This window comes from Urocitellus parryii, chromosome 1, assembly GCF_045843805.1.
Source record: "Urocitellus parryii isolate mUroPar1 chromosome 1, mUroPar1.hap1, whole genome shotgun sequence".
Classification (NCBI taxonomy): Eukaryota; Metazoa; Chordata; class Mammalia; order Rodentia; family Sciuridae; genus Urocitellus; species Urocitellus parryii.
In genome coordinates, this window is record NC_135531.1 from 154,375,989 (window position 1) to 154,402,324 (window position 26,336).

Genomic DNA, 26,336 nt, shown 5'->3' on the forward strand with positions numbered 1-26,336 from the left:
CAGTCTCCTGAGTAGCTGGACCTAACAGGTGTGTACCACCTCATCTGGCAAAGCAAGCCACCATTTTATTTTAAGACGATATATTGGGCTGGGGATGTGGCTCAAGCGGTAGCGTGCTCGCCTGACATGCGTGCGGCCCGGGTTCGATCCCCAGCACCACATACCAACAAAGATGTTGTGTCTGCCGAGAACTAAAAAATAAATATTAAAAATTCTCTCTCTCTCTCTCTCTCCTCTCTCACTCTCTCTTTAAAAAAAAAAAAAAAGACGATATGTTATACAGCTGTTTTTATACTGACTGCATTTTAAGAGCCTCTCTATCAGCCCCATGGATTTTTCCCAGGGGTTTTATGATTCTTGAAAGATCTGCGTAATTCAACCTGAAATTCAGGCAGCCACTTGAGAATTGTATAACATCACAGAGAATTTTAGTGTTGACCATAGGTAGAGGCTGATCCTTGTTCCCTCTGCTAGGGACAGATCAGCCCTACCGACAAGGCTAGCCACATGCTCTGAAGTAGGAGTTGGCACAGTATAGCCCAGGGGCCCCATCTGGCCCACTGCCTGCTTTTATAAATAAAGTTTTATTGGAACACAGCCACGTTCGTCTGTTTACATATTGTCAGTGGCAGCTTTCCCACTGTAGCGGCGGAGTTGAGTAGTTGCAACAGAGACCATATGGCCTACGAAGCCGACATCCTTACTATGTGTCCCTTTACAGGAAAAAGCCTGGCCCTGCTCTAAAGTCATGTCATAACTCAGTTATCACGAAAGCGGTTGGAGAAGCAGCTCCTCCAGGTTGAGGCGAGGGAGAAGCATCAAGCTGTAGCGACTCAGAAGGAAGAAACGAGCAACAAAATTGAGATCTAGTTTGAGATGTTGAGATTTTTTTAAGTCTTTAGTTTAAGAACATGACGAGACATGACTTCCTGTGTCACCTTGTGTTTAAACTCAGGAGCGTTGGTTGACATGCTTGCAGCAGCGCTCATGTCGTGCTGCATGCAGCTGGTGCCGCTGGATTTCTGAGGACCCAGTGAAGCGGCTAGTAGGACCGCCACTGGAGTGTGGCCCTCTGGCAGCCTCTGCACGCTGTGTTTGGTGCCCATCAGCTCAGTTGGGCCCTGGAGAGCCATGTACAGCGGGTGCCATGGCTGTCCCCTTCCCTTCCAGCAATCAGGACAGGACACCAAAGCTGGAGGACTCCTAGGATTCACCCCAGGTCACAAACAGCCCGTCAGAGGTGAAGTCCCCATTTAGACTCTGCAGAGCTGTGCTCTCAGTCCCTAACCAGCCTTGAATTCTAGTTAAATGTGTCCCTTTCCCCTGGACAGCAAGTGCCAGGGCCCAGGTGAACTGGAGGTGGCTCTGCCCTCCTGTCCCTTCACCCTCCTGACCCTTCACCAGACTCAGTGCTGCTGAGGGCCCCTGCCCCAGGTATTACCCTAGCGCCTGTCAGAGCTGGGAAGAGCAGTTCTCCCCTCTCCGGAGGATCTCTCTCGCCCGCTGGAGCATAGGGAGAGTCAAAGGTAATCGGCCTAATAGTCGGGCAGGTATCTTGATAGAGCAATGATAGCAATTGGCCTGAAATGCAGGGAAAGAACAGTGTTTTACCTAGTTCGAGGCTCTTCCCCGCATACCTATCATCAGAACGTTCTCCATCAAGAGCAGCCAGGACGGCAGCAGCCCTGCGATGGGAAACAGAAGGGAAAGTGTTAGACGGGTGTCAACCGGCGATCACGCTAAATATACCTTTGACTCAGGAGTCTGTGATGTGTTCTGCAGAGAAGCCGTCTCTGCCTTCAGAAATGAGCGTCCTCTCGGGACGACAGCAGCATTCTGGAAGCTGGGCCCTGGCGCCCCGGCTCTGTGTGCTGACTTCCTGGGCCTGCGCAAGCCTCCTGCCAGTTCCTCCTTACAACCACTTGAACCAGGTTGACACCCAGGAAAACAGATAATATCTCAGTGACAGCCCAGAGGGGACAAAGGGGCCCCAAGCAGGATGGGCTCTTTTATGCTTCAGCAGAACCACATGATGCTTTTATTCCTGCAAAACCTGCCCAAGTGCTTTCAATATAAGACGGGGGGAGACTTAACTGATAGATACACTCCACGGCAGTTTTTGCTTGTTTGGGATTGTCTTCCTCTTGTGCACACACAAGGACCTACTGCATACCAGGCAGAAGAATACCTCAGCACCTACTATATACCAGGCATTAAGAGTGCCTCAGCAATTCAGATCTGGTCTTTTCCCTGGGGATCTCAGTATGTCAAAAGGCAGTTACAGGAACAAGCAGTACAAAAACCTAGGCGGAGGAAAGTGAGATAGGAGGACAGCCAGGAGCTGAGTGGCCTCTAAGCTGAGATGGAAGTGCATGCCCACAAGCAAGGACTCCCAGACAATTGGCAAGCATGGCACGCCTGTGGTACTGTACCCGGGACTTTGGTGGCAAGGAGGGTCCTCCTTCCGTGCTCTGTTGCTGCAGATGTAAATTTGGAGATCCAGAGCACTGGCCTCAGAAAGGTCCATTTCCACCAAACCACACCCAGATGCACATGCTCAGTGAGAAGCACTCAGTACCCCCTACAGCAAGGACCTCGAAACATGCAAGCTGGATAATGTCTCTGTTTAACACTTTCAGCTGTTCCTCATGGTCCCAGAATAAAAGCCAAGTTGTCCCCATGGCCTGCAGTGCTGGTCTATACCCTGCCCAGATCTCTCCCAACTCCCTTATGTCTCTACTGTTTGTTTGCTGCCCTTCCAGTCACATTGAATTCAGTTCCCTTCTTTTCCACCCCAGAGCCTTTGTAGAAGCTCTTCCTCCTGCCTGAATACTCTTAGCCCAGTTCTTCCCAGCTCTTTACGGCCTATTTCAGTCACCTGCACAGAATAGAGAGGCCCTTCCTGACCGTCCTCCATAAGTGGCTTCTACCTGTTATCCCCGTTCCAATATCCTGTTCTCTTCAAAGCATTTCTTACCATTGTTACTTGTTTGACTTAATGGGTTTTTTTTTTTTTTAGCCTGTATTCTCTATGATACTAGAAAGGTCTGAGAGCAGAGACCATGGCTCATTCACCTTAGCATCTCCAGTTCTGGTACATCATAGGTCTTTAGTTAATAGGTGGAACCCTAGATCAAGAACTATGACAAGTCTGAGATCTTTAAGAATAAGCCTGCTTCCTATCCATGCTCTGGGGGAGACCTTGTCTCTATTATGCTGGATAGTAAATAAACCTCTCTTTACTCTAGAGAGAGACACTTCCTCTCCCCCAAGGCTGAGCCGTACACAGACAGCCTTGAAAAGGCATTTCTGAATAGCCCAGCTCCCGAGACCTTCAGAAATGGGAGCACCCCAGAGACAGCTGTCCCCCAAGACCACGTGAAAAGGCTGATTTTAGATCCACCAAAGCACCCGATGCTCTTTGAGTGAATGACGAGTACATGAAACACACAAGCCACATAGGTGGCCCCTCGGGTGTTTCCTGGCCCACCTTTAAAGAGTTTCAGCCCAGAATATTCATTGTTAGACATCAAGGAAACTGGATTGATGGAGCTTTTAGTCTTTTGCTTGATTCTGAAAAACCCACCCATGCACTCACTTGAGTTCTCAAAGTGCCAGAAACAAGCTACATCCGGGTTCTGGAAGAACAAAGCTGGAAAGAGAAACACCGTTAAAAGAAGGCAAAGTCGCATGGTTCGATTTCTCAGTCCAGAACAGGAATAGTGGGAAATTAGGCTGAAAGGAAACACATCCTTACCACTCTCAGTGACTCCATTAGGAACAATTAGACTTTATGGTTCTTCATACCCAGTCGCCATGCCAATGTCCCCAAATCTCCCAAGGTTGTACAATGTCACACTTAGAACTAGTGGCTTGTGTTTTTCTTTTATCATCTTAGTAATTTGGGACCTAAAAGTCGAAATGGGTTTTGTTTTAATTGAAGGCAAAAAAAGAAAATAATGATTATAATCTTAAAAGAATGTGTCTATGTGTAAATCAACATGAAAAAAAAACTCTAAAATGATCAAGGGCAAAGTATAGCTTGAAAGTACACATAGAAAGTAAATCATGAAATAAAATGCTTATGCAGCTTTCAGAAAAATGTGAACCAACTGAACTTCATAAAAAATAAAACCCCAAAAGCTAAGCATAAAAGGATTTGTGTATAACCCAACACCTGTCATGTAAACCCAAAATCATTTCTGAGGTATCATTCATAGGTAGAGCCATGCACCGTTTAACGATGGGGATATATTCTGAGAAGTGGGTCATTAGGTGATTTGTTCATTGCACAGACATCACTTACTCACACTTAGAAGGTGGATCCCACTACACACCCCAGCTATGTGGTGTGTACCATCTTGTGTGCACTCCATTATTGACCAGAATGTCACATGCTGCTAATGACTATATTTTGATTTTTTTTTATTATACTTCCTAAAGCAGGTTATATTTTTACTCTGGGAACCTGACATTAGTAATAACCACTCTCATCTTGAAAAATCACCCTCTATTCCAGAAGCTAAAAACTGATTCACCACATTTCAGACCTCATCTCACAGTGATAGGATGATTTCTTGGTGGGCTCTCCTGACAAAAAAGCAAAATTCACAGCGATACCAGCCCTGCAGACTTGCCTTGATGAAACAGATGGGGCATGGCGATGACTTTCCACGCACAGAGCCAGTGTCCCTGTCCCACCATTCCCTGTTCTCTCTGGGTTCCTATTGCTGGTCTTTAAAAATGGCGGATGACTGCGTATTAAAGGGATACACCAGCAGGTAGGAGAGAAGCTAATTGCTCAGTCTCTCTCTTTTTTCAGATTCAGTGCAGGACTGTCCGCGAAACTGCCACGGGAATGGCGAATGTGTATCTGGCCTGTGTCACTGCTTCCCAGGATTTCTAGGAGCAGACTGCGCTAAAGGTATGTGCCACCGCTACCCCCCTGTAGTTGGAAAACAAGCTGTACTCAAGCTTCTCAGATGTCAGAAGGGGCACCCAAGTAGCCTTCCCAGCCAACATCCCAGCTGGGATGTTACGGAAGCCCATGTGCGCTCAAAGGCCAAACCCTTGGGTGAAGAATAGGCTTTGATATATGACCCTTGGCCAATGTACCTATAGGAACACAGCAGTTCTCCTTGGCACTGAGGTGTGCTGAGAAGAAAGATTTGCTAAAAATGAGATGGTCGGATTTCCTGTAAAAGCAGAAGTGAATTACCATCACTCCTTTCTTATAATCATTAACTTCTATGTAATGGAAGATTAAGTATCTCAGGGTTAGTAAATTTCATTCATTCTGGCCAGCTACACTCTTAATCTAGGAAGCGCTATTTATCTTGGTGGAATCGGTTTTAAATTGTATTATTAATTTATCTAGACTGCATAGCAAAGAATGGCTGGGGCCTTGGGATTCTTGGGGGAAAGATAATATAAGAAAGAAAATGATTCTCTCAAAAGCAGGGAATTGAGGGGCTGCAAACCTAACTTGCAAGAGACCTTCAGTTCGACCTTGAAGTGGCTCAGTCGGAGGCAAGATTAGTGGCGCTCCTTGCTCTTTGACATAGTCCATGTCCACACACAAACACGAGTATGTCCAGATAAACACAAATAAGAAATTCAAACAGAATTTTTAAAGTGATACCTTTATGTCTCTTTTCTATTTTATTCTATTTAATTTTTTTTAATACCAGGTATCCCCCCACTACACTGATTTCTGTCCCACCACTATTCAGAAAAACAGCCCGAAAAACAGTGACAGGCAGGTTATGAGCCCTTGCTAGGGAGTCAGACAGTCCTGGGTCCCCGCCCCAGCTCCTCTGCTGAGTATCTCTGTGACCTTGAGCAAGTCATTGAACATTTCTGAACCTGGGTTTTTGCATCTGGGAAAGAGGGGGTGTCAATTCAGGAGCTCATCATGAGGACACAGTAAGATCCACACAGAGGTCTAAGTGAGGCACCTTGCAAGGTGTCAAAGGGATGGATTTTATTATTTACTTATTTATTTATATTTTTCTTTGTCTATTTGAATCTTTTCATCACTTTTATCTGTGCTTCATTAAAAGATCCTCCTGCTTAGCTATTCTAACGGGATATCCCTGTGAACTGTGTTCTCCCACCTTCACCATACTTGCTGGGAAATTTTTCAGATATTCTCTACCTTGCCCAGATTTGAGATTTCCATCCTGATAAAAGCTAACTATTCAGTAAATGGAACTCTCTCTTTCTTCTCGTTCTGGTGGCCCATGTGTGAGACTCATTCCTAAATGGCACCACTTGCAAACAACTCCTCTGTCCCCCAGTACAGAGAAAGATTTGGTCAACTCATCCGATACAGAAGGATAAGAGTAAGGAGCCACCAATCGGTTCTCCTGCCTGGGTTTTGGCAAAGCAGGCCTACGTCCACAGGCTTGGGGACACTTCAGCAAAGTGAAAACTCAAGCCTCCAGCTCCTACATGCACTGCGCGCAGGCTCTGAGGGGCCTGAGGGAGCAGGGGCCGACCCTCTACACCGCCAAGTCCCATGTGTTTCCCAGCCAAGGCTTCCAGGGAAGGCAAACCTCAGTACCGTTCGAATGGCTCTTCTTGTGTAATCTAATTTTCCTGGGAGTGAAGGCATTAACGAGAGGAAGGACAGGGCAGTGCTTTTATATGTGGCTGCAAATGGGCTGAACACGGCCTGTGAGCTGTAAATGTATATTAACACTGACACACATCGATGTATTATTAATCCTAAAAACCATGTGTGCTCCGACTGCACAGCCAGTTACTGGCCTTTCAGAGCTAAGTACCCCGGCCATTTAAGAACTCTTCGCTCTAAATCCATTTCCAGACGAGCGTCCATCCTGCATTATGGATCTGTAATGGAGCGTGCATTTAGCTGCTTAAAAGGGCTCTCGGTGTGTGTTTCGCATTCACCACCTGCCCTGTGGCTGGGCGCACGCTCCGAGTGTGCATTAGCCATGCTATATAATTGATCCTTGTGAAACAAATATTGAGAGGCTGTTGAGAGTAGTTGCTCCTCAGTACTCAGTCGCCGTTCCTGAGATTGGGCTTTGAACTTATTTATATTTTAATTTAACTGTTGATGCATACAGGAGACAAAATTGAAGCGCTTAAAAACTAAATCTGCCTTCTCCTGTTTCCCCATTTGTTCTGGGCGAAGCTGGTTGAGAGTGTGAGGAGCAAGCATCGACCCCACTGCCCTGAAAACCTTTCTCCATAAATATTTTTGAAATGGACACAGTTTAAGCTGCTTCATTGTGGAGAACATGAGCTTTCTTCTTTTCTGAGCCCTTCTTTCCCAAACTTCAATCTTTCACATACCACATTTATTACCGTTGCCGAGTTCATGGGCCACCGGTTACTAACTTATTTCTTTAAATCAACTCATTATGTTTACATAGATTTGTTGTAAAAGGCACAACGTCAGCCAAAATTGAAATAGAGAAAACTAGGATCAATTATCATAAATAGGAAATGACAGTGCATCCCATCTACCTCTACTCCTGACATGCTGATCTCACATTCACAATCCTGAAAGTGAACTTAGCATGTAGGCCAGCCCTGGACACTTCATTCCATAATGATCAATGTATAAAACTAACATTTTCCTAACTGTACCTGGGGATGCAGTGAGCAATGGCAGAGGAGTCATGTGGCTTTACCTTGCTCTGGCTTCAAACCAGTAAATCTAAAGATCTGCACCTGATTTACTCCTGAGGCATAATGCCTGTACTTCCAATAATTTTTAAATAGCAAGAAATAGTTCTTACATGCTAAATAAGTACCAAGCACCATGCAGAGTTCTTAATACATACTCTCATTCATCCTCATTACACTATGAAGTGAATCTTGCTTTTACCAATACCCTACCTTCCCATTTTTTTTAATTTTTTTATATAAAAATCCTCTTACACTTGGACACAAGTTGCCAAGAAAGGACATACAGTTTCCATACTGTTTTAACCCAGATCTCCCTAATGTCAACATTTTAAATTTCCATAGTTCAGTTCTTGAAACCAGAAAAATTAACATCCATTCAGAGCTATTAACTAATTTGGGGAATTTTTTCCAACAGTGCCCTTTCTTCTTTGGTTCAACATCCCACACTTTGTCCCGTCTCCCTTGGTCCCTCCAATCTGTCCAACCTGTGCCAGTTGTTCACTTTTCTTTGCTTGTTTTTCATGACCTTGATTGTGAGTGCACGTGTGTGCTTGTTCATCAGCATGTGTTCCTGCCCGTGAGTGCATGTGGTTGCTGGGAATTGATCCCAGAGTCTGTGTAAATTCACATGGCCTCTACCTCTGAGCCACACCCCCAGCCCAACTTTCACCCTTTTGAAGAGTGTTGCTCAGGTGTTTTATAGTTCATCTCTCATGTTGGGTTTGTCTGAAATTTTTTATGATTAGTCCAAGGTCATGCATTTTAAATGAGATACCATGCCCTGTGCCCTCCTCAGTGCACCGTATCCATGATGCACCTCCAATCTGAATAAGAAAAAGCATTAAATGTGGTTGCGTGCATATGCGTGCACACAGGCCTTTTTTTCTACTTTAAACATAAGCCACAGAGGCTAAAAGTCTGAATCCCATTGGTCCTGTGCAATTTGTCAGTGGCTATGACAAGTCGCCAGTAAAAAGCCACTTTGAGCCCAAGAACCTCCGGGTGTTAACAGGGAGTGCTGGAGCGGAGAGCAGGGGTTGCTCATGCAGCGAGGAAAGCAGCCGGCTGGCCTCCTGCTCCCCACAGCAGTGCATGCCACCTCCTGGCTCTGGCCCCTCATCACTTCCCTTCTTTCTGGCTTAGAAACCCTGAAGAGGCCCCGAGCCCAAGGTCCTCCCTCATCACAAATTCACAGTCCCTCTGTTGCCTCTCTGACAGCTGTACCAGGATGCCTTGAGTTCTGCCCTCTCTGCTACTACAGGCACCGGCAGACTCGGGCCCTCCTGCCAGGGGGAGAATTTGCCAAGTTAGCAAGCGAGACTCCCATCACATCCAAGCAACCGGGTGTGTGTCCAAGTGACGGAAATTCAGACTTACTCTCTTGACCCCTCGATGCGCCCTGGTGCCCTCGGGTGCTCGGTGCAGGCAGCAGATCCTCGTCTTCCTCTACACCTGCCAGTCTGCATCAGGCATCTGAAGACATCCTTGCAGCGAGCAGAGGGAGCCGTCAACGTGCATTTGCAGGGTACTCATTCTGCCTCCCCCACTGAGCCGAGAGGTCCTGAGAGGTGCTGAGGTCAAAATGACACTGACCCTCACCTGGAAAGAGCATATACTGGTTCTAACTCATTGTTCAAAGCCTGCCGAAGGGACAGAACTTATTTGGGCATTTAATAAATGCTTATTAGGTGCCTTCTATGAGACAAGTGCTACACTGAAGAGATGAGCAGGAGAGCCAGGGCCTGCCCCTCCCGAGGCTCCCGTCTGATGGATGGGCTCTGAAAACAAGTGGGGCATAACAATATGAGTCCAAAAATGCTGTGGCGCAGGCTTAGAGCACTGTAGACTTTACAAGGAGGAGATAAAGGAGTTTACGAAGCAATGAAGTGAAAGTGTTGTAAATGGGAACGTTGTCAAGGACCTTTCAGGGTCACTCCAGCACAGGCTTGGAAAATCACCCTAGAAGAGGCAGACGAACGTGGAGGGTTTACTCTACTACCAGTTCCTGAAGATAGTTGCATCGCAGGCCACACCACCATGTGTACTCCCAGGAGGGGTCTCCACTAAGCAGGAGGGGAGCAGAGAGAGAACCAGAACCCCTGGGCACGTGCCTCCGCTGGGGGTCAGGGTAGAGCACACAGGCAAGAGTTGTGAATGATCTTAGGTCACCATGGGAAGGACTTGGGGGAATCATGGCAGGACCTGCCTTCCCACCCTGCTGCACCTGTTGCCTGGGCCAGAGGCTCACACCCTGTCTGTGGGGATATGGAGACATCAGAAAAATGAGAAGTTTCAAAGGTTCTGAAAAATTCACAGTACAATGTGGATTTAAGGAAATCGCCAGGCAATTGTAGAGGAAACCCTGTGGAGAAAGACTCTAGTAAGGGAGCTCGACCAAATAGTGCTTTTCAGTGTAGAATTTTATTAATTGTGCAACACAATAAGCAACCTGTTCAGATCCAGAGCTTAAGGGGGAAATGACATTTTTCCTGGTAATTTGTACCATTTTCCATCAGGCGCCTCTCCTATCCAACAGTAGTTGTGCTTATTATCCAAGTTACTGTTTACCCCACCATTTTTTTTTGTTATTACTGTTTCTTTTGCATGGCTTCTCATTATTTTAATGCTACCTGCTGGGGGCTAGAGGTGTCTTAATTATTGCTCCTTTTCCTTTCCTTACTTTTATCTGAACACCTTTTATTGACTTAAGGTCTTCCAAGAGTTGCAAGGCACCCTTGCATTGTGGAGGAAAGCCGTAGCTTCTGGGCCCCCTGTTTTAACACTGGCTCCTCCCATGGCTCATTTGGGCTGAGCTGGAGGCCCTGACCTGCAGCAGGAACATAACACATCAGAGCCAAAGCTGTTAGGTAATGTGAAGCTAATAGCGATTAGAAATGACAGCTCCTGCCGCCAGACAGCTGTCAGTGGGGCCCAGAAATGCCACAGCTGCAGGAACGGGAAATCTTCTCTCCAAGGGCTGGTTTCAAGTCTTAGCCAGCCTCTCTGGAGCCTTTGAAAAGGGGAGCAGGGATCTTGCCATTTTTCTCCTGTTAATTAACTAGCAGATATACACACAGCCCAGTGCCTTGTGGCTATGCAATAGCACTAAAATTCTGTCATCACCACCACCATTGCCATCTCCATCATCACCATCACTATCAATATCACCATCATCTCCATCACCATCACCATCAATATCACCATCACCACCATCACTATCACCACTATTATCATCACCACCATCACCACCATCATCAACATCATCACCATCACCACCATCACCATCATCATCATCACCATCATCACCACCATCACCATCATCATCACCATCACCATCACCACCATCACCACCATCACACCATCACCACCATCACCACCATCATCACCATCACCATCACCACCATCACCATTATCACCATCATCACCACTATCACCACCATCACCATTATCACCACCATCATCACCATCTCCATCATTACCACCATCATCGCCATCACCATCATCATCACCATCACCACCATCACCATCATCATCACCATCACCACCATCACCATCATCATCACCATCACCACCATCACCATCATCACCATCACCATCATCAACATCATTGCTAACATTTATTGAATACTTACTGTATGTCAACCACTGCACTGAGCACCTACATAATTATCCCATTTGATCACCATTTGCCCTGTTTTATAGATGATTGTCCTCTTTATAGAAGAGGAAAGTTAGAGGCACAGAAAGGTTAAGTAACTTGCTCAAAATCACTCATCTAGAAAGAAATATTAGTGGAATTTGAACCAAGTGGTCTGACCTGGACTCTCATACTAGACCAGCAGGAGGCTGGCCTCAGGAGACATAAGTGGCACAGGGATGGGCCCTCTGATGACTGTGCACCAGCTTTCTAGGTTTGAACCCCTAAAATATTTTTGAAGACAGGAAATGAGGGCTTACTGAATAGAACTGTCAGGGCCAGATTTTGAAATAAAGTCCACATGACTTCAGACCCGGGTGCTCCACACCTGTCTCTCCCAGCCACTTAGTACATTGCCCACATCCTTCCCACCCTGCCCTCGATCACCAACTCCTACCCCAGGGTCCTCTCCATCCTCACCTCCACTGCCTGTGCATGTGGCCACCTGATGGTGTTGCTCCTCCCCATTTCCAGAGCTCTCCCAGCACCATGAGCACCCCGCTGCCTCCCCCAAATGCCTTCAGAGGTTCCCCATGGCCTCCCTCTGTGGTTTAAAGACATCTGTCTGGAGAGGGTGTTATATATGCACATTTACAGTTTCCTCCCCCATGCCAGGGCACTCTGGATTGTAGGACTGGTGTGCGGCTCATTTACAGGCCTTTTTGACACGCTCTCGGTGGGGGGTGGGGGGGGGGATGCAGGCGGTGAGGCTCCACTTTCTGAGAATGAAGAACACATTCTTTAGAGGCCCTTGGTGACCCACAGTGCTCCTGCTCCGTCACCTCCCACCAAGGCCCAGAACTCATCCCTCATGGAAGAGGAGGGGCTGCTGCTTCCCCTTCATTCCCGCTGTTTTCTTGGTTGGGATGTTCTCGTCAACCCCAGCCTTTCCTTTCAAGCTGCAGCTTGTCCATGAAGGTCAAGCTCACAGGGCAATGCCTGCCACCCCAGAAACAGGCCTGCAGTTGCTCAGGGCTCGGGAACATCTTGGCAGCCGCGGCCCCTTCCTGCGGTGCTGGGTCTGAGCTGGGTGGTTACGTCAGCCGCTCCTGATGATCACAGGCTTCTCACTGTCATCCTTGTACTTCCCTGCACCTGGTTGGGGACCTAGTACACAGTGTGTGCCTGCTAAATGTCTAGTGACTTAAATTTAGGGAACAAGGATAACAAAGTTAAACATCGCTGGAAAAATGTCACAAGAACACGAGCAAGTGCTGGAGAACAGGACTCCAATGAGTCCGATGCAGCACTCGGGGAAAAATAAATGACAGCTTTCAAAGTACAGACTGGAAGGGATGGCATGAGAGAGGGAGAGGAGGGGAGGAGGAATAAACAAAGAAGTATTTACAGCAAAGAAATGCTGATTACTCCCCAGTGGGTGTGTGTTACTACAGAATAACAAGGCAGTGCAAAAGGGGAACTGTAGAGTTTGAATTTCTAGATTTTAATCCACGCTCCTCTAGTTAACTCTGCTCATTTTAGCAAATTACTTAACCTCTCTGAGCCTCGTTTCCTTGATTGTACAAGGGGGACATTCACGATGTTACCCATTGCCTTGCTGTGAGGACTATAGTGAATTCATGTAAAGTATGTGGAGCAGGGGGGCATTTATGAAACACTCCATCCATGTCATCAGTTGTCACCCACAGGGAACCTCAGGATCATTCTTTACTCCTATTTTAACATAGAAGAAATGAAGAGTTACGGAAAGTAAAGTTACACAGCAGGGTCAGATTTTGAGTCCATGTCTGCCTGACCCTGAGGCTGGTGGCCCTAATGACTTGTCAGGAAGACTCCCCCTGGGTCAAGAGCGGTGACCCCTCTTGAAGCCCCCAACAGTAAGCACTGCCCACAGCTCCAGTGGTCTCCCTCTCGTGGGTGGTTCAGCCTCAGCCTCAGCCTGCTGACTCCCCAACACCTTCTGCTGCACACAGGAGAGCAGCAGCAACCCCCCAACCCCCTCCCAATGGAGGCAGGTCCCCCTCCTCTCCAGAACACCTCCCTCAAAGCTGCCTCAACAAGGAAGCCCCTTTCTTGTGTCACGGGTAGACTCACTCTATCCATGAAAGGTGCTCAGGTCTATCTGTCCTGCCTGGGAGGCATCCTGGCCCCTTTGGGGCCCATCTTTCACACCTGCCTCCTATCTCCCCAATTCACCTGTCAAGCAGACAGGCCAGGGGCATAGCTGGTGCCCACAGGAAAATTCTAGAGCCCACTCTGGCCTGCAGAAATGTGCAGGATTCCTTGACAGCTAGGACCCAGGAGGAGAGACTTGAAGCAGGTACACCCAGGACATGTTCTGCAGAAAGGGACTGAATGGCCACACTGGGCAAAGTCCCATTCTATAAGGTACTTTAAGCAGAGTCACTACTCTCTATCACATAGGAGCAAGCGACAAGCCAGGCACTCGAAGGGGGTTCACATGAATTATCCCATTTCATCTTCACAACATAAATTATCATTCTTATTTTGCAGTTAAGGAAACTGAACCTTAGCAAAGTGGAGGCCCCTACCCAGGTACAGTGTTAGAACTTTAACCACAGGATGAGTGACAGCCACTCTGCAGTCGTGGGATCCTCTTAACATGCAGATTGCTGGGTCCCACCAGAATTTCTGACTTGGTAGGTCTGGGGCCTCTGGAGCTTGTGAAATTTCCAAACTCTCTGGCCCCTGGCCTCCCTTCTGAATCAGAGTCTGCATTCTCACAGGATCCCCAGATGACTCCCGTGCACGTTCACGTTGGAATCTAGATAGCCCTGCCCTTGAACTCCACTGAAACAGACCAAGAGAACTGTGATCCAAAATAGTGACATCACCTTTTCCCTCTGTCCCCCTGGCTTGTTGGAAGACATGGGAGACTGGAAGCTACAATGTTGCATTACCTGGCGGCCACCTCCCAATCACGGCCACTCAGGTCTCCGGTGCTTGCTGCATTCCCAGTTCATGGTGCTGAATCTGTCAGCTCTCCAAAGTGAACTGCTTCTGAGACTAGAAGAGTGTTTTTCAAACTACTAGATAAGCAACAGAACAGCCCTAGAAAACAGACTGCCCGACCCTGGGGAACGTGTAGATGTGGTGCACACAGATTTGGGGAAATCCAATGGTTGGGAAGGTCTTCCATATTAGGAAATAAACCAGACTTTAGAAAGCAGGCCAGCTGGGACCGTGGGAGAGGAAAGAGGTATTTGATGCCCTGCTTTGTCTCTTTACAGTGTAACTAGTTGAAACAATTTTATCCTAATGAAAATAATGATAATAAAATCCTATCTATTGATTTCTTTGGATGCACCCGGCACTGCACAGAGTTCTTACCATGCATTATCTCATTTCCTCCCCTTAGAAACCTAAAGAGTAGGAACTCCAGAATTCTTATTCCACTTTAAAGAGGAAGTAATTGAGCCTTAAAGTGTCCAGTGTTATAATAACTAGCAAAAACAAAGTGAGGGGGGAAAAAAAAGCAAGAAGACAGGCTACATCATGAGCTTGCTCCCTGGCCTGGCACTTTCCTACCTATTAGGGAGGCAGCAGTAAATAAAACAAACCCAACGAGCCCGCAGGACACTTCCACGCTGTGGATCTTGGGACATCCTTAATTTGCAAATTTGCCTTGATGCTTAAATCACACCAAGACGGTAAAGTTACTTCAGTCTAGACTTGCACTGCAGAAAAGCTTACTGTGTACTCCAAAGAATTTAAATATTCATTACATAATTGCTGCTATCGTCACACACACACACACACACACACACACACACCCCTAGACTTTTTTAAGAACAGCTTAAGTACTTATCGACTGCGAACTTTTATAACTCCAAAATGGAGGCGTCTCCATATCTCTACAGGTATTTTAAATGAATTGAATTAATCATAGGCTTAAAAGTCTCTTGTGATCTTCGTTAACTTCCCTGGGTTTAATTAAAACATCTGTGCACTTTTAATTTATCGATTCATCCAACTCATATGTCATGTTTTTAACACACCCCAGCATGCTCTGCATCATTTTTAACCCGATTTCCACTTAACTAAAGCAATTAAATTCACCCTGGATTAATTAAAGCATCCATACTTTCGTGCTTAAGTCAGCGTGTGCTTCTTTCCCCACATGGCTCCTGAATGTCAGAGATTTGACACACCTGATGAGTTTTTTGTCCTTCTGGAAATTCTTCCCTGAATCACTTCCTTGCTTATTAATGTGCCATTTGACAGAACGAGGAGGAGGAGGAGGAAGTTGGTGCACCTGAACTTGGGCCCTCTGAGCGGGGGGACTCTGACCCTGTCAGCCAGAAGGGACCTTCTGGATTCCTGTCTTTACAAGGGTCCTGTTGGATCTTGCCACCGTCTGAGTATTCTGGGCTGGAAGGTGGGGCGGGGCGGGAATCAGGTTGGAGGTGGCCATGGCAGTCAGAAGGACAAGTGATCTTTGCATTGAACTTTCATAAGCACTCCTTCAGTCTGCCTTCCAACTTCTCCCCTCCTCCTCCTTACTTGAACCATCCTTTGCTGTTCTGCCCATTTAGTAGGGAGAGAAACTGTAGCAGGCACCGAGTTCCACGGGCTTCCTGGTCAGGCAGGGCGGCCAAGCAGTTGTCCATAAAGTGACAAATTATCTCCCTGAAATTCACATAGGATTTCTGGCCCTACCAGTGTACTTGACAGAGCCTGCTTCCCCTTCAGCCATGGTAGCACTGAGGTGAGCAGCCTTTTAATTTTTTTTTCCCCCAATAGAATAAGCCAAGAATTACATCTCCCTATTTTTATCTGCACTCACTTAGTTGTTAATGAATCTGAATATCTGGTCATACTTTTGTTGGCAATCTATATCACTTCTGATGTCCTTTGCCCAGGTTTTCACTCCTTTGTTCCCTTTTTATTGATTTATAAGAGCTGCTTCTGTATTGCATAGCCAACTTTATTTTGTCAAACACGTTTCAAATATTTCTTCCCAGTGTTATCTGTAACTTAATTTTCTTTTTCGAGTATCCTTTGTCAAACAGAAGATTTAAATTCTATGTAATCAGATCTGATCACTCTTCTTCAGAATTTCTGGAATCTATGTCTTAGCATCTCTCACCCAAGAAAATAAAATTAGTCTTCACTATTTTCCTAATATTTTTATAGGGTTTTTTTTTTCCTCTCCTCTTTAGATCTCTGCATGGAATTTATTTTTGAGTTCAGGGTACAGTAGGACAAATTTAATTACCTACCAAATGAATTGTCAATTGCAGGGATCTGGCTAGAAGTGACACTGTCCTTTCCTAACACTGTTGTGCTCAGCACTGAAGTTAAGTCCACAACGCTGAAAGAAAAAGGAGATCCAGCTGTGGTGCTGGGAGCCCTGAGTTTTGATTGTCTGGCCCCTGAGGCCCCCATGGCACACCTGGATTGCTTTGGGGTGGGGGCGGAGACTTCTGTCTCCCGTTGCTGTCCCCTGTCACCTCGCCCAGCTAACAAACACCCTATGGGGTTGCTGCTCATCGGTGTTCGGTGACTTCCTGGTATGTGAGGCAATCAGGTGTTACTGCCATCTTGACGATTTACCTGGAGTATGAGGTTCAGTTAGAACGTTCTCACGTCTCTTTTCTACAGGGGTTTTGAGTCCATTTTCAAATAACTTCTAAAGGATCCCCTCTTCTCAACCAGCCCCGCCCACAGCGGTTTGTCACCCTGCAGGTTCCTCTCCTGCTTTCCTAGCGGAGCCTCCCCGGCAGCCTTTGCGTTTCCTGCAGGTGTTCTCACTACCCCAAGCTCCACGTAGGAAGGATTTGTCTCTCCAAAAACAGCGGCTCTGAGCAGTGAGTCCCGTGTTCCTGCCGAGTAAACACCCCTGAAAAATCGTCCCCTCCCTTCCCGAGAACTTGGGGAGGGGGAGCTCTTGCTTGATCATTAAAATGAGCTTCACACCATTTAGGTGAATCTAAATTGTGTCATTTTTTTGTCATCCGCCTGTTAACTTGTCAGTCGTTAGTGGCAGCGGTAATTTATTTTTCTTCTGCGGGAGTCTTAAAGCTTCCATTTACTAGATTTAGTAAAACAGGAATAGTCAATTTGTACAAACATTTTAATTAATTTCAAATAGAAGCTTGAATGCACAATGTTCTACTCTCGCAAGCCTTAGGAATCAGAGAGAGAGGAGAGAGAGAGAGAGCGAGCTCGAGAGAAAACACTTTGCATGTGGTTCCTGGCCAATCCAAACTGGTGCCCACCCACCACCAGAGAGGACGAGGGGGAGAAACTGATGAACTCTTTTAATATTATCTGGTGCTTTTCCGGCAGTGGTGTTGTGTGCATGCACACGTGTGCTTGAAACATACTGCATTTCTTGTTAACCCTTCAAGTCGGGATTTGTTTTGGAATTTCATGAAGGAGCATCGGTTAATTGTCTAGCAGGTGCCAGCTCCTGCTTTGAGTCATTGCACATATTATCTCACTTAATAGTCCCATCAACGCTGAGAGAAAAAAAAAATTAGAGGGGAAATTGAGTAGGTAAGGAGTTCAGTCATCTTGCTAAAATCCCACGTTTGGAAGAACGACAGGCTGGGGACTGGACCCATATCTTTGTAGCACCGACACCCTTGCTCTTTTCACTTCTGCTTTGTTTTACTTCTTGGCAAGGTATAGAGTCAGAGTTATCTTTTGATAACCTGTCATAAAAAATAAAGTAGATTGCATGGTTGTGAAAGTATCAGAAGAGTCAACTAATACAGGAGGCTCCCCTTTACATGCAGCCTCTCAATGTGAAAGAGTCCCAGCCTTAGGTACAGGGATGCTCTGGATTGAGTTATATCTGAGAATGAGTCTGTTACCCAGAGGGAAGGTACTTAGGTGCTTCCATGCAGACAGCCCAGTGACCACTGGAGGGCGCTCACCTGGCATTCATGTGCACTCTGCCTCATGGCAAAAAATATGCTGGAGCTCCGGTCTTCTTATAAGCCCGCCTTCTGATTTTGCTGTCAGCCCAGCCCATCCAGTGCCAGCAAACATCACAGTGCTGTGCATCTCGGACCACACTCCCAGCAGGCATGCAGCAAACATATTGAAAAAAGGCTGCATTTAGAAATGCGGAGAACTCTCCAACCTGACTATTTTCCGTTTTTTTCCCTGAGTAATCTAAGTAGGTCACACTTTATATCTGGTTTCCCAAGTATCTGATTTTGAATAAAACCCATTCTTACCTTCTAGACAATTCTTTTTTTTTTCTTATCACTTGGAGTTTATGCCAAAGAAGAGTTTCATCCTGAATAAAGTAAATAATCCCATTTTGTCAACTAATATAGATAATTATTTGCTCCTACTCTCTACCCTCCTCCACCTACTGGGATGAAGAAGGGTGCAGTAGGAGACAGGGGTGGTGATTAGATGTGACTTCCTCTGCCATCCTTGACAGCTCCTGCAGTATGTGTCCCTCAAGTCAAAGATGGCCCTCAGAAGCTGATCCACTCACGTTTGTGGCCACGTTTCTCACTGCCTTGTTTCAGTGTGGGAGAGTGGAGACAGGCAAGACATAATGCAGATTCTAGTCTTCCCACCAGGAGATACCGTCAGCATTACCCAGATCAAAAATGACAAGTAGATTTTCTCTTGAATGCCAATTCTGCCTGCTTGCAGGTTTCAGCCTGAGCACGGCACTGAGGGTTTTGAAGCTCTGTGTAGGCTCAAGAGGGCAAGATGCCATGATCGATTAGTGATGTCTGCAGTGGTACAGGCATGGAGAACAGGAGTCCGTGTTGCTCACATAGACCTCCCAGACTTTGAGCTTAGCATGATTCCCATGAGGAACTGACATGGAACAAGCTGACTTTGTCTTCAAATCCCCGTCAAAACTTCAAAAAATGTTTCATGTTAATTCATATTTTGCACAGTGCCCGATTTGAACCTTGGGCACCCTGGATTCAAGGCTCTTTCCTCTATCCTCTCATAGATGGTCAGTGTCCCTAGTAACTGTGCAGAACCCTCTGCTTCAGCATCCTGAATTAGAAACATGCTCCTCGCAGTTATGGTCCAGGTGAATGCAAGTCCCTCTGATGCTTCCATTTATAAGCTCATTCTTCTCCTCTGATAGATTCATAAGGGTGAGAATTCTCCTGGAAATAGTGCCCCTGGTGTTTTTCACAGCTGTCCCATTATGAAGCATTTGGGAGGGAACTATCTCCTCAATTATAAGCCAACTGTTGAGATGTTTTTACTTCCAGCTCAGTTTGCAGTTAAGGTAAAACATGCACTTTTCCAGGAAAAGACGGCATGAGAACCTCTCCAGAATCTGTAAAGCCCTATCTTCCATAAACGACTATGTAGTGCCTGCTCATAAATCCTGGGGCGTCCCTTGCACACCGAGAACCTAGGGAGAGATATTAACCCAGTCAAGCCCACAGTGATGAACACACAGCTGATAGGAGGACACCAGGGGTAACTTAGCTGCTGTCCTCAAGCAGCTTACAAGATCTGGTGAAGTTAGACTCAGGGGGAAAAGTTAACAAGAATATAACTACACAAAAGGGATGAACAAGGCCATGGGTCAGTTGACACAGATGTGAGTTGGATGGACCTGCGGTGTCCTCCTGTCCCAGAGATGGCCTGGTTGTGTGTGTGTGTGTGTGTGTGTGTGTGTGTGTGTACACGACTATAGAGTTCTAGGAGCCTGTGGTTAAAATCACAGGAGTCCTAAAACATGATTCCTAAAGGTCTCTTTCTGAGGCTGGTGCTGTTGCCAGAGAAGTGTTCCCATTTTATCCGCAAATAAGAAGGCAGTTTGGAAATGTAGATTCTTTAAAAACTGAGACCACTGAAGTCCCATCCTGATCAATTCCAAAGGGGAGAGGGGGTTTGGCACAATTGAGGCCAAACTGCTGAGAAGTGTCAGTCATCTCATCCCAGACAGTCCCTGCCGATATTTCAATCTTTCCCATTGACAGACACGGAGGTGAACTGCTTGACATTTCCTGTCTTCCTGCCCTCCCCTACCCCTTTTGAATAGTCCAGGTGTATTTTATCTTTATACCTCAGTGCACCTGCTGCTCTTTAAAGTAGGCACAGTGATTTCTTCAAGGTGTAAGTAAGAAACCAAGGCACAGAGAGATCTCCTGACTCCAATGTGTCCCATCACATCAGCTTGTCACAAAGGATCTGAGGGTGAAATAATTAGCAGAATGGATTCTGATCCCCAGGCCAACAACAATAACAAGAGGAAGTCAGGGTAGCTTTGGTAAGGGCACAGCTTTGGAGGAGGCCAAACTGGTTTCCATTGGGACCCTCAAGCTCTATTCAAGGGGTGAGAGACTTCACTGGGCTGAGCCTCCTCTGCAAACTGAGATCCTGAATACAGCCTCCACTCAGACAGTGACTCTGTCGCCCAAGTCAAGATTCGTACCTGCCGGGTGCAGTCAGTGTTGGCAGCCGCTGGAGTCAATAGCATCTAGCATCGTGCTATCTATCTGAAGGTGGACCTGTACCTCCTTGGCCACAGTCGCTGGCCCACAAAGTTGTAAGCAAGACACAGTGCCAGACAAGCTCTCCCTCCTTAGACTTGACACAGCCCTGCGGATGGCGGCCCCTCTGACCTGGTGTTCTGTCTTTGGTTTCCACAGCCGCCTGCCCCGTCCTGTGCAGTGGGAACGGACAGTATTCGAAAGGAACGTGCCAGTGCTACAGCGGCTGGAAAGGCGCCGAGTGTGACGTGCCTATGAACCAGTGCATTGACCCCACCTGTGGGGGCCACGGCTCCTGCATTGAGGGCAACTGCGTGTGCTCCGCAGGCTACAAAGGGGAGCACTGTGAGGAAGGTGAGTGGTGGGCCCAGGGCAGCGGTGGGGTGACACACAGCCTGACCCTTGGCCAAGGAGCCCAGGCTCCCTGTTTTGCAAAAGAAGCCTTAGCCTTTTGAAAGAAAAAAAACCAACTTAAAAGCTTTGAGCAACTTCTTTAGCTGTAGAACTGAAAGGCTTATGGAGATGGTTCTAGAAGGAAAATCTTGTTTTACCCTCTTCTACAGGCAGTAGCTCCTTCGTTTTTCTCTTAAATTGCCCTTTGTCTTCCAGTTTTCTGTCCTCCTCCTCCTCCTCCTCCTCCTCTTCCTTCTTCTTTTCACTTTTTCTTCCTTTGCCTCCTCCTATCTTCTTCCCTCTTTTATTTTATTTGAAGTCTCCTGAATTGGAAATTACTAAAGCTATCCAGAGAATTCCTGCGCCCCCCCCCCACCCCCGCCTTCCTCAAAGCTGATTTTTGGGGTTTGCCATTGTCATTTGTTCTTGTAATCTAAAGTCCATATTCTTCTGGGTAAATATTTCAACAAAAATTAATATCAGGTAGAAAGCAGGCTGGTTCGAAAGGCTACCGGTATCCAGGTCATTCAGAGACACCATGTGGGGCAGACTACTCCAGTTACCCACAATCACACAGAGCTAGAGGGGAGAGGCTGTGCGGCAAGAGGGCTGGGATCTCATGAATTCCGAGGAGCTCACGATCGCCTGCGTTTAAAGGCCTCCAGCCCTCCTGGGGAGAAATCAGGGATGTCATAAACTGAAGCTGATCCGACAAAACACAGTCCAAGATCAGGCTTGGAGATCAGAAGAGGGGGAAATGGGGAGGGAGCATGGGAACAGGTTAGAATTTAGAAATCAGCTCTAACTAGTTCTAATGACTCTGGTTGGGTCTTTCGGGAGAGTTCTTCCAGTGCCAAGGTGATGAGACCAAGTCCTGGAGCCAATGAGGCAGGAAGCTCAGCTGCCTACACCCTTCTCGAACATGGTCTCTAATTGCCCACCTATGGCTTCTCCCAAATAAAGAATCAACCACCCTGGGTAGAAAGGTAAAAACTTAGGTTCTCTCCCCGCCTTATTGTCTCCCCAGCCTTTGAATTGGGTCAGTTGTCTCCCAGTTGATATCCTTCTGCTAAGTCCATCCCCTGGAGAAGTGGCCCTGTGCATTCAAACAGCCCTCTTTTGCCTCCACTGTGTATTACAAACACAGTGTCAACTCACCCATCAAACCAAAAGACAATCCAGAGCCACCCCTGTTCCACATGAGGTGGCTTGAGATGACCACCCAGGATGTCCCGCCCAAAAAAAATCCTGTTAGTTGCAATCTTCCCCGATTCTTTGAGCTTCTAGAGGATGAGCTTATAATGAGGGGTTGCAGGATTCTGTGGTTCTTTAGGCCAGTGGGTCCACTCTTCCATTCCATTAGTGTATGGCTTGCCTACATGCTATACAACATACATCACCATAGCAGCCTCACCACACAGTAGGGACTGTGCCTATCTGATCTTTAGATAGGCCCACACTGGTGAAAGCCCCCATTTCACAATTTTAAGAACTGTGGCTGCCAAGAGCTCCTAAGGCACACTTCTCCTAATATTTCCTCCACATATTAACAGCCAGGTCCTTACCAGGGTCCCAGAGCCTGACTCCCAGGACTTCCCTCTCTCGATTTCTCTATTTCCTCCTCTATAACAAAAGGTAACCTCCCCGTGTTTGTATCATAAAACCAAATTGGGGAGCCTGGGTGGAGAAAATACTGATTTAATAACCCTGCTTGAAAGGTGAAAGTTCTTAAAGATAAATGGATTGTACGAGGCGAAGTTGCATTCTCTGAAAACATGGGACAGGCCAACGATGTGACGAGAAAGGTCACAGCGACCTTCTGCATACATCATTGGTAGGAGAGAGTTGGAGCAATAACACTGCCGTCTGAGGGTTTTTCTCTCCAGGAAAGATTGCGCACATCTGTATGAGTGGAATATCAAGTGGTTCTTCAACTTCCTCACTCTCCAGCCAGCCTTATTTAAATGTTCAGAGCGAATTAAGCACCCAACAAAACAAGCAAGCCACGTGGAACCTTATGAAACTGTGAAATTTCCCCTATTGATTTCTGCTACCCAGAAAGAATGAGCCGAGGTGATTCATATGCTGTTTTCAAAATAGGAAATGGAATCAGAAAGTCGGGATCAGCACTTTTTCTTCCATTTAGCTTTTTATTCCTAATATTCATCATAGTCATAACGTTCAAACAATTTACCTGAAATGGCCAAGGCAACAAAATCAATAGTTGCCATCCTCCACTCCTGCTGCATAAACACGGTTGTGCTATTAACAAATTTGCACAAGAAAATAAAAGGACGTGTTGGGTGACGTCTGGGGGAGTGGGCAGGTGATGAGAGAGGAATTGACATATTAGTTGAAGTCAGCCATGTTCCCATGTCAGTTTCATGGTTGAGTCATTTTTCAATGACATTTAACTTCATAAATGTAATTCATGGTTCTTCAGGGGGTTATAGTACATATTGTTTGTAAAACTCCTTGACCTCCTTTTTCATCCTTAGGGATAGAAATTGCATTCATAACCCTTTTTTGCCAAACCCACAGAGAACCCAAGACTAAATGAGTTCTAATGATTTCAGCTGCCAGGGGGCTGGCGTCTCGAGGCACAGGGTACTTAGCTAGTTGAAGGCTACTACCCCGCTTTTAAGTGTAGCACTGTCTCTATTTATAAGGCTTCGTGAAATGCCATAGTCCCTTCTGCCTGCTAAAGACTCTAAGGACGTGGCCACAAGACCATCTTATGAAATTGGAACTAAATTTAAAATTCATAGTGAAACTGCTTCTCTTCAAGTTTGAATTTAGTTATTCCATCAGCTACTGTAATTATATAGCACTAAGGGCATATTTACTGGTATCGCTGACCAGAGAAAGGGTTAGCTCATATTTCTAGATACTATAAATGGTTCTTTTGATGACATTCTAGTACTGGGCTAATAAATCTCAGTGGATTTTCCTGCTTTCTTCATACCATAATTCAGCATAGAAAAGAGAGAGCTAATTTATCTGGAAGAAAAATGCCTCTCTCACTCTCTCTCTCTCTGCCTCTCTCGCTCGCTCGCTCTCTCTCTCTCTCTCTCTCTCTCGTTCTGTCTTTGGTATATTCCTTTTTATTATTTTATCCTTTTAAGAAAAAGATTATGATATATTTTTTGAAAGTTTCTAACTGTTTGTATCCTACCAAACATTTTAAATGGCTAATTATAGGTTGAGAGGAATTTTTGAGGCAATAACAAACACGATATTTTTGTGTATATTTTGACTTTGTATTGTCAGATATAGGAACCAAGTAAAGAAAAACTGGAATTGGGGGATTTCCTTTATGAGAAAAATACAAACATCACTGGTGCTGAATGAATGAGCTCATGTTTTGCAGATCCCAAAATACAAACTATTTCTAAAAGCAAAAAAGGGCACCATTTCTCTTGCTAATCCGCCCTTCACACTGGAAGTTGGTCCTGCCGGTGAGGAGAGCTCACAGCAAACTCTGCAGTGATAGTGGGTTGAACACGTGCTGCTCTCTGAATTGCACCAGGCATGAGACCCCGCAGGTGCTGCCCAGCTCCCTTGTAAGATCTTCTGTGTTTCCACCTGTCCGCTCACCATTATATGCAGGCGAGTTCCACCACCCTCAGTAGAGCAGATTAGAAAGCATCGGCAGGGTTTATATTGTCAGGAGTTATATTTCCCAAGGCAGTGAATTCAACTCCAAAGTGATTGTTAACAAGATTAAGTAACATCATCATAAGCATCTCCAACTAACAATAAATCCCTGAAATTCACCTTTCTGGGAAGAAAAGTCATTGTTTTTCCCATGGCCCAAACAGTTTGGAACTAACATCCACTAATACTATCTCCCTGAAAATATCCAAAGGGGATCCTGAGAAACATCTCTTAATACTGAAAATTACTGTTTTTGCTCAAGAGAAGGGGGCTCATTGGAAGCTTCATGAACTGTTGTGATTTTTAATAAATCCAAACTCCTCAAGTCTGACATCCCCCAGGACTATCTATTTGGATTGTGGCATGGGGAATTTAAATAATGTCATATTTAGAGTCCAGGTATTCTCCATATTAAAACACACTGTAAATTTTTGTGCTAAATGAGAAAGAAAAGACAACCACGATGAGCAATGTCATAATCCACCCTACAAGAAGCTGGATCCCTCGGGTCGTCATCCTGATGTAACGGTGAATTATTTAGAGACCAAACGTCTTGCATATTTCAATCTTGGCGTTGGGCAAGGAGGAAAGACAAAATCTTGTCTGAGTGTTTGAACCACAAGGTGGCACACACACATTCAGCGAGCTCCACAATACCTGAAGAAAAGAACTTAAAGTGGTCTCAGGCTGGCTGGGCCTCCTGGGTGATGGCAGACACATTGCTTTGATTTAGGCCAACAGGCCTGACTTCAAAGCTGTTAAAGTCACAGTTGTGTAAGTCTTAGTCAAATAAGGTGATGAGCCTTCCCTGTGTCTCTGATCCACAAGGTAGCATCTGAGCCCCCTCTACAGCACAGCTCCTCATCCAAATCCCATGTTATGCAGATCTTTCTCCTCCAATCACCGAGACATCTTGTCCTAGGAATACCTAAGGATGCCGTCCTATCTGGATAAAGCCTTCAGGCCCGGTGGAGGCCCACGGCTTGGATCACATGCTCCTGCCAAAGCTCTGTCCTCAAGAATTGGCCTGAGTGGGTTCCTGGGCAATCTCCTTTAAGTGACCTCCTGGATGTCTAGCCACGCTGACTATTAGGAGGGGCAAAGAATAGACCAGGAAACTGGCAAGAATGGCAGTGTTCAGAATCTGACGCTTTTACTTGTCCGACTAGCTGGTGGAGGGCTAGTGCCCCCACCAAAAAAACTCTCCTTCCAGTCCACCCATGATTTCTGGTAGGAGGGCCACCCTATCTGGATCCATTCCACGCCAGCACCTTCACTAACCCTTCAGCATGTGTGTGCCCCAAGAATCTAATTATAGATTCAGCCTAAGTGAAGCCTAAGATGGAGAGTGACTCATTTATGAGTTTCATGGGTTTTCTTTTGAGTCTTGTGTTCCCTTTGGAAGCCAAAGGTTAGTGAGGTTAGAGGGAGCCTCTCCTTTCCCCGCTTAGCAAGAGGAGTGTTGGATTTGGCCAAACGTGCAGAGAAATTGGGAGCATGCTCAT

General features: G+C 46.2%; 1 protein-coding gene across 4 annotated transcripts in view; it reads left to right on the plus strand.

Moving 5' to 3' along the window:
• Nucleotides 1-26,336, plus strand: part of Tenm2 (teneurin transmembrane protein 2) — an 881,534-nt gene that overhangs the window by 735,152 nt on the left and 120,046 nt on the right. For all 4 annotated transcript variants that reach the window (XM_026407438.2, XM_026407439.2, XM_026407440.2 and 1 more), the window contains 2 exons: nt 4,823-4,924; nt 20,941-21,135. In XM_026407438.2, the coding sequence (XP_026263223.2) occupies nt 4,823-4,924; nt 20,941-21,135 (297 nt within the window). The remainder of the gene's footprint in view (nt 1-4,822; nt 4,925-20,940; nt 21,136-26,336) is intronic.